A 13455-nucleotide genomic window follows, 5' to 3' on the forward strand; every position below is an offset into this window, starting at 1 on the left:
TATTTCACAAAATTGCAAATACAGCGGTCCCTCGCTATAACAAGGGACCGCTATAACGGCCTCGCTGTTTCACTCATTTTTTTTTTGTGCAATTTTGCATGTTTTTTGTTTTTTTGTTTTGTTTTTACAGCACATTGTGTTCTGCGTCCTTTTGGCCGTAGACCATTGTCAGTCAATCTCATGCCGTCTCTCCTGTACAGTACAGTACAGAATGCATTCAGCTTCTCAAATTTACATAAATCTTTGATCGCTAGCAGTGCGACTCTGAAGTGCTGTACTGTATGTTTGTAAGTTTTCTTCCCAACAAACCCAACAATGTCAATGAAACATTTTGCACCATCAAAGGCACTTACGGGTTATTTTTAGAACGTAACTCCCGCGATAAACGAGGGACCACTGTATAACTGTACTTTTCAGAAATTTTCACTAGTAACATCGAGATATTTTTTTAAAATTAATCTGCTCTAAATCATAGAATTTTGATTGTAAGAAAGACCAATGAAAATTACTTTCAAACATTGCCTCAGACATTGTTGTGTGGAAAAAAAGGCCTGAAATGTTGGTCAGCTGAGTATTTTTCAAATCAAGTAAACATATAAAGCTAAAATTTTAGCTTCATATGTATTAGCTATATGTTCAAACTCTTTTGCAAATCAGAGAAGATCGAGAATAAGGCCTGTGATTTAAAATGGAATGACCCATTTGCTTATTGGAATACTCTGAGATTATGCTATGCATCCAAATGGTACATTGCACTGAATTGAAATGCACATCTGCACTCAGGTCCAAATTAACAATGATACGACTGCATGTACATTAGTCACAAGCTCAGTATTACCTGTGATGAGGTTGTCCACCAGTGTTGTAGGGATGCAGAAGATCCCCACCAGCAGGTCACTGATAGCCAGGTTGAGGATGAAGAGGTTGGTGACCGTGCGCATACGACGGTTTTCCAGTACGATGAGACACACCAGGATGTTACCCACCATACACAGCAGAAAGATGAAGGAGTAAGCCAGGGTGTAGATGGCAGCCACATACAGAGAGTGCTGATAGTAAGGGAAAAAGGTAATGTTGGTGACATTGGATACACCATCTAGGCTGGTGTTTAAAACGATGGATGTAATGTTTGATCCCTCAAGTGCCATCTCGTCTTCGTCCACAACGTCCAGAATATCCATCCTTGATATCAGTCAACACTGCAGAGGAAATAAAATGGCAATAAGCAGAGAAAAATTTAAGTTAGAACAAAGAGAAGAAGAGGTGTTGCAGGCTTTGTTCAGACATATGACAACTCTTCATTACCAGCTGCAACAGTACATTGGCAGGGGTTCATCTTCTCCAATGATGCAAGCATCACTAAAACCGGTTAATTTAAAGTGTTGCATATATCACACACACACACACACACACACACATGCACATGTATAAAATAAAAGTTCGCAAGGTGCATTCGTTGCTTCCCACGCGTGTAAAAAACGACTGCAGTCTTTGTGTTTTCTAACTCAGGTGTCTTAGCTGAAGAATTACAGGGTGGTTTTTAGAAATCCCCTGTCAACAGTGTATAAAAATTTCAATTAATTCAATTCAAAAGCACTGAGTGTGATACTTTTGTAAAGCTCTTTGAAGTAAAGTTGAATGTCTGCACTTCAGTGTCATCTTGAGTATTTGATTTAAAAGCCATTGTGGTAAATGTATAGAAGCAAAAATACAAGAAGTGCCACTGTCCAAAAATCCTTGCAGCTACAGGAAGTGTATTTCAGTGAAAATAGACCAATTTGGAGAAAAAAGGTAAACAATTGAAAGAAAACCTGTAATGTAAACAAATGTCCATTTGTGCTGCTGGACATCCGAGTAGACATTTATTTTGAAAGTTGCCAAAGAAGCAAAATCTAGAGGTTTGTGATTGCAAAACATAATCAGGCAGATGGAACGGATGAAACAGGCTAACTGAGGATTAGGGCACATTTCAAATCCCACAAGGTTTCCAGATTTTGTCGATCATTAACTGTTAAATACATGTAAAGTAAGTTGGCAAGAAAGACAAATCAGCTTAGGCAGCAGCTGCTTTGCTGGCACGTTACCGGGTTTTGATTGCAGCAGACATTATCGCGTTAATTAAAGGAGCACGCAAATAACCCAAATAGGGCATGTGGTGATATGTCTGTGACCAGACCTGCTCAGTGGCCGCCGCCGCCTTCCTCGCGGCCGCTTTTTTTTTAGGTAAAATATCAGTGAACATAAACTTGTCTAAAACAGAGTCAGAGTCAAAAATCTGTCAGCAAACGCTGGTGTGAAATTTATTGGACGTGACTGTAAATTACAAGATTTTATAAAACAAGAGATTTGGATGGCTTTAGTCTTTCAAACAAGTATGCACCAGTTCATTATGTCCTTAGGCAAGTTACTGAATGTCAATCTCAATGGCAGTAAATAAACAGCTCATTAATAGATGAAGTACACCAGTATGGGAAGACGAACAAAAAAAAGTGGAAGACGGGGTGTGGGATTAGACGACGTCCTCAAACAGAATGCTAAGGCTGTGGTTCTTCAGCAAAAGTTAATTATGAGTTATGCCTCCAACATTCTGCCACGTTGTAATAATTTACACAAGCTGCCGCTGTGATGGTTTTTGTTGACAGGGACTTCAGTGACAAGCCTTTTGGTAGATGAGAGCAGAGTGTTGAATGAATGCATTTAATGGGGGAGGATGTCAAACTTGGCTGACAACACCAATTTTGTATATTTACAAAATGTCAAAAAGTACCAATCTCTGCAGAGACCAAAAACCTGCCAGCAGTACCCAGACCCATGTGTTAGCGAATGGAGTGTACAGATGCACAAACACTGGAAATTCAAATACACAACGCTTGGAGCATCATTTCCTCAAGGCTGGCCAAGAATAGCTAAATCTAGTTGCTTTGTCAGATGCGTTTCACAGAGCTTTTCCTATCATCATGGTAATGAACTAGCCTCTCCTTTTCCTAAGCCATAAACTAAAAAAGGATTTATACTTCCTTTCCAAAAGACCTTGAAACCTCAGGCTTTCTGTTGCTACAAAAGTGTTGATTGAGACCTTAGATACACCCTGTTCCCTCTGAATGCATTTTGTAGAATGAACAACATAATTGACACCAAGCAGCTGTACAATCTTGTGCAATACTTTGTCTTACTGTGTTGTTGAGCATGCTGATAAATTATTTGCATAAAGTCCCACCATACCTCATCAATAACCAACATAAAGAAAAAGGAAGTGTAAAATATTCTGGCATCCTAAGGAGGTGGTCTGTTTTTGCATAAACAGTTCTAGGAGCACAGTAAGTCATGAGCATGGCTGTCACATTGTGACATTTATTTTAATAATCACACACTTATGTGTTTCTTTGTTTTGGATGTGTGATGTGATTTATCTTCACACTGTGGCAACACAATGACTACCCTTCTTAAAGCTTTCAGAGACAGGCTAGTGCTGAACCTGGAAACGTTGTTGTTTGCAGTAAGTAGTGTCTGCTGCCAATTAACTAGGGGGCTAGATCCTACATGAAAAGCACATTTTCCTGATGAAAAGTGCTCCAGTATACACAGTAGCATGACAGGCACCATTAAATGTAGTCCCAGACTTCTGTAGAATATAATCTGCGAATGTCTCTGCCAAAAACAAAGAATTTTACCTTGACGAGGGCAATTTCCATGCGGGTTACTCTTACTCGTCATAACCATTGTGCTGATTTAAAGCATTTTTTAAGCCCAGTAAGATGGCAAAATAAGGCGCATGTTTAAAAATATAAAATTTTTCTTTTGAGGCTTTCATTTATGTCTTTAAGTTAAGTTTTGTATCTCTAATATCTTTAAATTTAGAAAATATTCAAGCGAAACAAAGGAGATTAGATTACACCTCTTAAAGAGTTTTAATTTTCAGGTTGTGAAAGTTATTGTCAGGGGTCGTGTGCAGAGGTGAGGAAGAGATGACCCACAAGCAGGACTCTTGGTGCAGAATGAGGTTTATTGGAAACGGAGACAAAAGATGACAGGATGGCTGGCTGAACTTAATGGACTGGTAGACTAACTGGCTGACTGAACTGAACACGCGACAGGAACAACATCATACCATCACATGTACATCAATGACACGACAAGGGCTGAAGGGAACAGAGGGCTTAAATACATGACTAACAATGACAACGATCGGAGACAGGTGAGTGAACAGCTGAACATAATGAACTAATGATAAATGGGAAGAGGACTGAACATAATGCACACAGACCCAAGCTAACACAATAAAACAGGAAGAGGAACAGGCAGAAGATAAACAGTGAACATGAACTGAAAATACTGGGTCAATGACCCAGAAACCCTGACAGTTATTTACCTAAGGTACACTCTGTGGTGGCAGATTTCTTTTCTCATGTATTAATCACATATTTCAATCATATCACATTAGTAAGAGTAGTGTCACTTTCTCACTTGTATGCATCTGCACTACAGATGGGCCTTATACTCCACACACACAGGCCATTGTAATGGGAGACGTTAAACAGACACTGAGACTCCTTCTGCTTATTAGGGATGTAAATCCTTAGGTGACAGCCAAGCAGAAAGTCAAGTATAAACTCACCACAGCAGTATATACTGTTAAAAATTGTGCAGACTGTAAGTAATGTCTGACAAAGAGCTCTAACCTTGTGATACAATCATTTTTGTTGGTTGCTACCCAGGCTGCTGCTTGTTGACTGTAAAGATAAAAGCCAAAGTAATGAATGATTCCAAAATATTACATGTATCCACCCTTCCTTTCATCACCCTTTAGTGTCTTTGTCTGCCCTTTGAAAAAAACAACAACTCATTCTTACAGGATTATTGCATGCAGGTGGTATATACAATAGCATACAGTGCTGTGAAAACGTATTTCCCTCCTTCCTGGTTTTCTTTTCTTTTCTTTTCTTTCTTTCTTTCTTTCTTTCTTTCTTTCTTTCTTTCTTTCTTTCTTTCTTTCTTTCTTTCTTTCTTTCTTTCTTTCTTTCTTTCTACATTTTTTGCATAGTTGTCATACCTATATGTTAAATTATGAAGCTTTAACCGTATTTTTCGGAAAGCTGAGATCAGTTTCACTAACCACACTCAGGCCCGATTATTTCTAGACAAGTTGAGACAATAAATCCTATCCGAAATAGAACCTGTCTGACAAAGAGAATGCCAAAAGATCTTAAAAAGCAACGCATCACGCAACTGAGAAACAAAGCCAGTGAAATCTAACAGAAAGAAAGAGTTATAAAAATACATAAATACATACATAAATCTCACTGGACTGACGGAGGTTTATTGCGATATTGGAGCTGACGCTGAAGCTGTTTTTCTAGAATTTGATTACAGGCAGACACAGAATGAGTATCCATGTCCCTGCTATGAAACTGAGTTCTGCTGCACCACGGACACTAAGCAAATACTGTATTAGTGTAATACATAAGTTTGTATGTTTTAGCAATTATTGGAGGGCACCACAGGTGCATGGTGGTGGGTGGATAGGCATTTCCTTTCGTCAGCACGGTACTGAACAAAGACTGTAGGAATCCCGCCTGCACCTGCTTTCAGCCTAATCTTCACATGCTGTTCTGCCTCACTTTGTGCTGGCATAATAAGTTCACTTCCCATGAACAGCTCACCTGGTCTACATCCATGCTTATCACATAGCAGATGACTGCAGCAGGAGTAAACACATGAAACTTAACTACACTCATAACACATCTCAGATACAAGAAAGAACATGAGATCACATTAAACAAAACTCAAATCGTGACAGGGATGGATAACATTTGGTGGAAGCTTAAATTAGTGAATACACACCTCATATTAAAAGACAATTTCCTACCGAAGCTTCGTTATGTAGGTGTGGCTAAAATTTTTCTCCTGTCTTTTCCCTCAATCTCAAACATGCTCTTCTGGCACAAAAGCCTGAAGGGAACACAATGAAACCTGAGGACTCCCTGCAGCTGCCATTCATTTCTTTGTTCCTTGTTTATAATAAACCAACCACTATAATTTTCAGACTGTTCCTGCTGAATTTGAGACAACCATTTTCTTCTCCATGCCCTGTACATTTTCTTAAAACCACGCAAACCACAGTGGAGTGAAAACAGCAAGGAAAGGACAAACAGCAGAGAAGCTACTCTTTTCTCTTTCTTAACCTGACTGGGGCTGGAGGAAGACTCCCCAGCAGGTCAGTATTTGACGAAATGTGCCGTGTGGTCACAATCTGCCCGCTTTGTTTCAGAATTTTGTCTTTGAGCAATGGTTAAGAAAGCGTTTATGTCACAATGAAGTTGACCTTTTGCATTTAAATGTCATCACTTTGTAATTTTATCCTTTCAGACATTGTCACAATTTGAGTATTCCTGAGGTACAGCCAAAAAGCATTTGATGTAAAGCCACTGTGACCTTGACCTATACGATATGACAACAATCTGAAAAAGTTATGCCTCTAATTGTCCGAAACTATTTTGATTGGTACCTTATTATGGAAACTGATATTGTCATACAACCTGGCAAACAAAGCCTAAACCTAAGACGTACTGTATGAACACTGAGGCGTGTATCTTTACTCTGTTCTTGTATCAAGCACTTGATTTCTGTCTCTGTAAGCTGGGTCTGAATATGCATCTTACTGCTGAGCATGAATACACTCATCTTCAAATCAGCCCAGTGTGGCGACATGCAGTCAGCAGTTCTTTATGTAAATTCTAGCTGAAAGAAACACGTCGATGAAGAAAGCACGTTTGCACAATTTATAACAGACAAGCAGGTGGAATGTTTACGCTTACTAATACTCTCACCTAGGTAAGATAAAAAGATGAAGAAACAAAAATGAAACTATAAAACATATAAAGAAAATATGTTTCTCCACATGGGCAGCGTGGTCAAATCAGCGATATAGAGACAATCCTAGAAACAAGGAATGTAATGGCAAGCTTAGAAACACTGAAAGGCCTGAAAGATGAAAGAAGTATTCTTCTTTTAGTTGTGTCCTTAGAGCAGCTATCCAGGTCTAGAGATCGTGGGCATGTCTGGATGCCAGTGGAACAGAGTTGCTCATGTTTATTGATGATGTGACTGCTGATAGAAAAAGCAGAGTAAATTGTGAAGTTTAAAGGACTGTACTCTTTGTTCTGATTCAGAAAAATGTGCTCCACCGCTAATGGATAATAACCCAGTGCATACTACAAAAGCAATGATTTTCTCTGGGCAAATAAATGGGATATTCTTCAGTGCCCGAGTTAATCCGCCTCAGCCCAACGGAACATGTTTTTTTGAGATCCACAAAAAAGCAGCAAGAGGAGGTGGCTGCAGTCAAACTGTGGCAGAACATCTCAAAGGAGGAACACAGCATTTGTCATGGGTTTGTAAACTTCAGGCAGTCAGCCAACTATAAAATCAAGATCTTATATTTAAAATGACATTTGTTTGTCAGGTTACGGCTTATCAAATCAAATCAAATTCCTGAAAAGAATAATTATGACTTTACAAAGCACAGCATCAATTGCACCTCTCAACAGAACATCCAGAACTGATGATCCTAATGAACCCTGGTGTGTTCTTAACACAAAGCTGCCAGTGGAGACGGCTCTCGATAGCAAGCCTGACTTTACGTTTGGGTTGTTCCACATAAAATCAGTCAAATTTCTTTTTTAAAAAAGGTCTCACCTGAACTACATAGAATTGTTCTTTTTTTCTTAAATAATTCAATCAAAAAGAATAAATTGAGAATTTTTAATGAAGCCTGAACAAGTCTCATGCTCATACTAGAAAAGGCAAACGACATATTTGTTTGAGTTGTTCCTGACACACACAGCTTTTTAATTCACCCTAACTTTGACAGCCTTTTTGAACACTCACCTTCTTAAACACAGGTAATACACCACATGACATTTTCAGGGCTAAAAGGCACATTAAGCTCTGTTAAACACCTGCAGCCTGTTTGTGTTTGGCCCCATTTCAAGTATCACAGTGTAAAGCCAAAATCTTTTGCTCAGGACAGTTTTCACATTTAACAGCTCCCAGCCTCACTGACACATTATAGATTACAGTTTCAATAACTAAAACAAGTGCTGCAGCAGTTTTATACCATCAAAAAGAGAAACATGTCTTAGTACTCAGCACGTTACACCTATTTTTTTGATAATTTAGTTGAAAATCTTTTCAAAAGTTTATTCTGGGCAAACATTTTTTAGTTCTATCACCATGTGGGATAGCTGACTGGTCAAGTTGTTTTTAAAAAAAAGTGATGTAGCTAGGGTAACAGTGTTACCTTGCTGTGCAGCTAGTTACTATCAAAGTGCTCTTGTAAGTGGATAATGCTAAGTCACTCTGCAGCTCAATTTTTGCTCCCTGAACAGATTGAAAAATGTTTTCAAAAACTCAGTGATAAAAAAAAAAACTGAGTACCTGAACGCCTGAAAAGATGTTAAAGCAAAACAGTTCAACCAGTGTGATTTTCAACAGTTTCTAAAGCATCTGAGGTAGACGAGCCAGTCAGGATGAAGAATGAGACAGCTATCATGAATAGTGAAGTGTACGAGAGGGGAGGAGGAGGGCAGCAGTCTGTGTGCTGCAGATGAACAGCCAGGTAGAGGAGAAACAACAGGTAAGATCAAAACACACAATGACCACAGACCCTCAACCATCAACCCCCAACAGGCAGACAGTAGCAACTGTAGCAAATACAATCATCTGTGCAACACTACTGACTATTAATCAACAGTGTTCAATTACAAAACAGTTTGCAATCTGCTTGACAATTACTGATTAACAGTTTTAGTCCCAATTCAATAATAACACTGTGTGATTGTGAAGCAGACAAAAACATACTGCATGCAATAATGTTATTTCAAACCTCCAACATGAAAAAGTATTCATAGATAATCTAATATAGAGGTCATGATTCTGGGTTTTGGAGCCAGTGATTTCAGTTCTCTGTTTAATATTCTCCGTGTGACTTTTGATTTTATTTAACATTACTTTTGCTTAGGTTGTGCCTTCGTTCGGAACTCATCGTTCGTGGTTATTCTTTGAGGTTGTTTTTCTGTCCTTTGTTATCTGTGCCTAGTGGGCATTTCTGTTAGGTCTCCTGTGTTTAGTCAGTCTTGTGTTCATGTTTATTTAGTTTTTGTCTATGTCAAGCTTGTGTGTTTCGTCTGTCTTTCAGTGTTTATTCCTGTCTCTTGTCTTATGTGCATTGTATTAAGTTTTGCTTCCCCTGTCTCGTTAATCAGATTTAGTTCACCTGTGTTGTTGTGTGGCAGAACATCTCAAAGCAGGAACACAGCATTTGTCCTCGGTTTGTAAACTTCACACAGTCATCCAACTATAAAAACAAGTCCTTATATTTAAAATTACGTTTGTTTGTCTGGTTAAAGCTTGCCTTTAAACAAATGCATTCTCGCACACAGACAAAGGATAAGGCAATGAAAAGCTCCTCCTTTGACTGCACACTAAATCAAAATATGATCGTAGGCTGCTATTGGCTTTTGGCTCCAGAGAAACAGCCAATCAAATTCCTGAAATCACTTAGGACCAGTGTTGGGTAAGTTACTTTAAATTAGTAGCTTAGTTACATTACTAGTTACTTCTATCAAAAGTAACTCAGTTACGTCAAGTTACTTGTTACTTTCAAAGTAACTAGTTACTAAGGAAAGTAACTTTGGTTTTACTCAGAATTCTCTTGTTAATGTGTTTCTTCCATAACTTTTCCAGTCTTCTAGCTTGCTTACTTGCCACAAGTGCACTGTGCCACCTACCAATAGAAAGGAAAAGATAATGTGCATATTTCCACGAGAGAAATCCCACGCCTGGACCGTCGTTGATCGCCGACATGATTCTAGCCTATGTCACAGCGTCATGTGCTCTTTTTACATTCAACACAAAAACTGCAGTCGTGGTGCTTTCGATTGTACTCAGAACTTGGAAATTCTGCCTTCCGAATAGGAAGATGTAGGCAACACCAGACTGCAGATGAGCTGCATACAGGGCTGGACTGGGACAAAAAAATCGGCCCGGGCGTTTTGACTGACCAGCTGCCATTATAGCAAAAATCATAAAGCCTTTGAATGAAAACAAACACTGTTGTGACAGTGATGTTCACTGTTTTGATGGTATATATGCATCAATCTATCAATCGTTTGTTGTAAGATTCAGATAATTATTTATTAAAAGCTAGACATTTTAAATGTGAATAAGAAAGAAAAGTATTTCCTTGTGCCCCCCTTTCCCTGTTAATGCCCTACATGCCCCCCTGGCAACACTTTGCTAGACCCGCCCCTGCACAGTTACCAGCTGTCAGCTACCTAAAAAAGGATCCTGGTGTTATTTGTCTCTCAGAAACAGTTCATAACTTCCCTTCAACTCATTCATGTCACCTAAAAGGTAAACCTGTTTCTCCATCACCTGTTCAGCTCTGATGATCCAGTAAGGACATCTCCTGGTTTCATCTTCATGTTTCCCTCTCACCACATATCCAAACCGATATCATGACCAGCAGCTTTTTTGCAGCTGTGGCTCCAGCAAACATCAGCTGATAGTAGAAAGTAATATTAAATAAATTCTAACAACAGCTGATCAAGCTTAAACATGCTGCTGTTGTTTAGCGCAACATCCGCTGGTTTCTTCTTTCTGGCGCAAAGTGAGCGATAAACAAACAAGACAGAAAAGCCGATCAGCTGATCATTGATCAGTTTCATGATTGAAGTAGAAACGGGAGAGGGAGGGGGAGAGAATGAAAGAAGAAGAGGCAGCTGTGCAGCGTAAACACAGAATAACTCCAGCTTTGTGTCTTTTTCATTGTAGCTGAAGTCCGGGACAAACTGTATTCCTTTTCACCTCAATACGGAGCGTGTAATATTTTCTCTGAATACAAGACGATTCCATTGTTTAGGGGATGGTTGGCCACTCTAATAATTAACTGTATGAACAAAATAAAGTTCACCATCAGTAACATAGCACCACCCAGCTGTATAGAAACCCCGTCATGCTAGCTAGCACACAGTACGAAAAAGTCAGCACAATGAAAATAAACTCCACCTAAACTTGGTTTATATCTGACCCAAATAAACTACAGGTCATAACTTCTTACCTGAAGTTCAGTTCACCTGACACTCGGACCGGCGGCCGCCTTGGGTCTCTGCTCTTCCTGCCTCCCCTTTCCTTCATCCACCTGCTGACCTCCACCACTTGCTAATGTTACTGAATCTGTGGAAGCTCCACGATAGCCACCACACGAAGTAACGAATAACGACCCTATCTAAATCCCAGTAACGAGTAACGCGTTCCTGATTTTGGCATAATAACTAGTTACCGTGTTTGTTACCACAATAATAACGTAGTTACTGTAACGCGTTACTTAATAACGCGTTAGTCCCAACACTGCTTAGGACTTTACGAAGCTCAGCATCATTCCCCCGTCTCATAAATCAGATTTAGTTCCTGGGCGTGTTCCATCTCCCTAATTACCTCGTATGTATTTATCCCTTAGTTTTCTTCTGTTCCTTTTCGCGTTTAGGGATGGGTATCGTTTAGGTTTTATCTGATACCGGTGCCAAACCGGTACTTTTGAAACGATGCCGGTGCTTAAACGGTGCTCGAACCGGTGCTCGAACCGGTGCTCGAACCGGTGCTTAAAGAATGGAAAACACAAACTTTGTCCACAAACCTCTTATGTTTTTATTTTTAGCAGTCTCTTTTTTTCTGCAAAATGATAACCAAGTTAGCCTTTTCTGTTGATACAACATATCTCATTTGGTTGGAACCGGTGCTCAAACAGTGGAAAACACAAACTTTGTCCTAAAACCTCTCATGTTTAGCTGGGGGTTTTTTTGTAAAAAGAATTGTTTGCCATTAGCCTTTTCTGCAGCTATAGGGCATACAGTATATGGTATCACACTATCAAACAAGACAGCAACTACTGTAACTACGACAGTGTTTGCTAGTTCACCTTACGGGCATTAATTTAATCACGCGGTTAGCCTACTCAACGTAAATTACACACGAACAACAGAGAAGACCGGCTGCTGCTGCTGCCATCATCATCTGTCATCATTTCTGCTACACTGGCAGGGCTAGGGGCCAGGACTCTCCTCTTTGGGTTCTTGGGGGATGTTGCTAACTCCGGGTCCGATAACAGGCACCACACGCACAGTAGATGTGCTCGGTGTGAGGTCTTGCAGCAAGCTATCAAATATAGTGCATTTCTCTGCATTTAAAAAAAATGCTATGCATCGCCAGGTGTTTCATCAGATTCGAGGTGGTACCTCCTTTGCACAGTATCACTGTGAGGGACCAAGCAGCCAAAGCAAAGAGGACACAAGCAAAAAATATCTTCAAAAAGGGTTTTCTTTATTTTAACCCTCAAAAAGTCCAAAATTAACAAAATTCAAAACCATACTTAACAGGCCCATAAAACAGGTCAACTAAATATAACTCTACAAAAAGTAATTTCCAAAAACTTAAACAACAAAGTGAGACACAACTTAACTCACAAACTGACCTAATTAAAAAGACACATAAGGGTAGCTTTTATAATGATTTGGCCAAACCATTTGAACACAATAGGGGGGAAAACAAAAACACACACTAATATTAACTAAGCACAGAATAACCCAACTAAACCTAAAACACCCCTGCTCCTGGTAAGCCCATGGTTGGTCCTGCTGAGCAGGCATTTTGTCCCCAGAGTCCTCAGCCACGCCTTTTGCCCAGACAGGAAACAGCCACCGCCCAAACCCAGGTAACTCAAAGAAAGAAAAACATAATTAATATAACAAAACATTTTAGAAAAACCATACAATGCTACTATGTGCGCGCCTCATAATACCAGTGTTAGGTTTAACCAAATGATTAATGAAGAAAACTGCAAAGCAAACTAATAAAGTGAAAAATGGACTAATTTACCCCTGTGTGGCTGATGCCATCACACACCCCCCCTCTTCAGGACTCTCGCTGGTACAGCGAGAGAGGAAGTCGGCGGTAACGTTGTTCTTCCCAGGAATGTGCTTGATGACAAACCGGAAAGGTTGCAGAGCAAGGTACCATCTTGTGATCCTTCCGTTCTTATCCTTCATCTTTTCCATCCACTGAAGTGCACTGTGATCCGTCTCCAGGGTGAATTCTCTTCCAAGAAGGTAGTACCTGAAGGAATCAAGGGCCCACTTGATTGCAAGGGCCTCCTTTTCCACTGTTGAATATCGAACCTCTCTCGGGAACAGCTTTCGGCTGATATAAGCAACAGGATGACGTTCTCCTTCCAAACCTTGAAGTAGCACTGCTCCCAGACCCCTATGAGATGCATCCGTTTGAAGGAAAAAGTGCTCATTAAAGTCTGGACTGTACAAAACTGGTTCGCTACTCAGTGATTGACCGATGTCCTTGAAAGCTGCTATAGCCTCCTCTGTCCAGTTAATCTGATTAGGACAC

At 39.8% G+C, this 13455-nt stretch overlaps 1 protein-coding gene across 1 annotated transcript in view; it reads right to left on the minus strand.

Moving 5' to 3' along the window:
* Window positions 1–13455, minus strand: part of npffr1l2 (neuropeptide FF receptor 1 like 2) — a 107534-nt gene that overhangs the window by 44164 nt on the left and 49915 nt on the right. Inside the window, exon 3 of the mRNA XM_082555968.1 lies at window positions 839–1199. Coding sequence (XP_082412094.1) covers window positions 839–1181 — 343 coding nt within the window. The 5' untranslated portion in view covers window positions 1182–1199. The remainder of the gene's footprint in view (window positions 1–838; window positions 1200–13455) is intronic.

This window comes from Aulonocara stuartgranti (genome assembly GCF_965226115.1).
Source record: "Aulonocara stuartgranti genome assembly, chromosome: 12".
Taxonomy (NCBI): Eukaryota; Metazoa; Chordata; class Actinopteri; order Cichliformes; family Cichlidae; genus Aulonocara; species Aulonocara stuartgranti.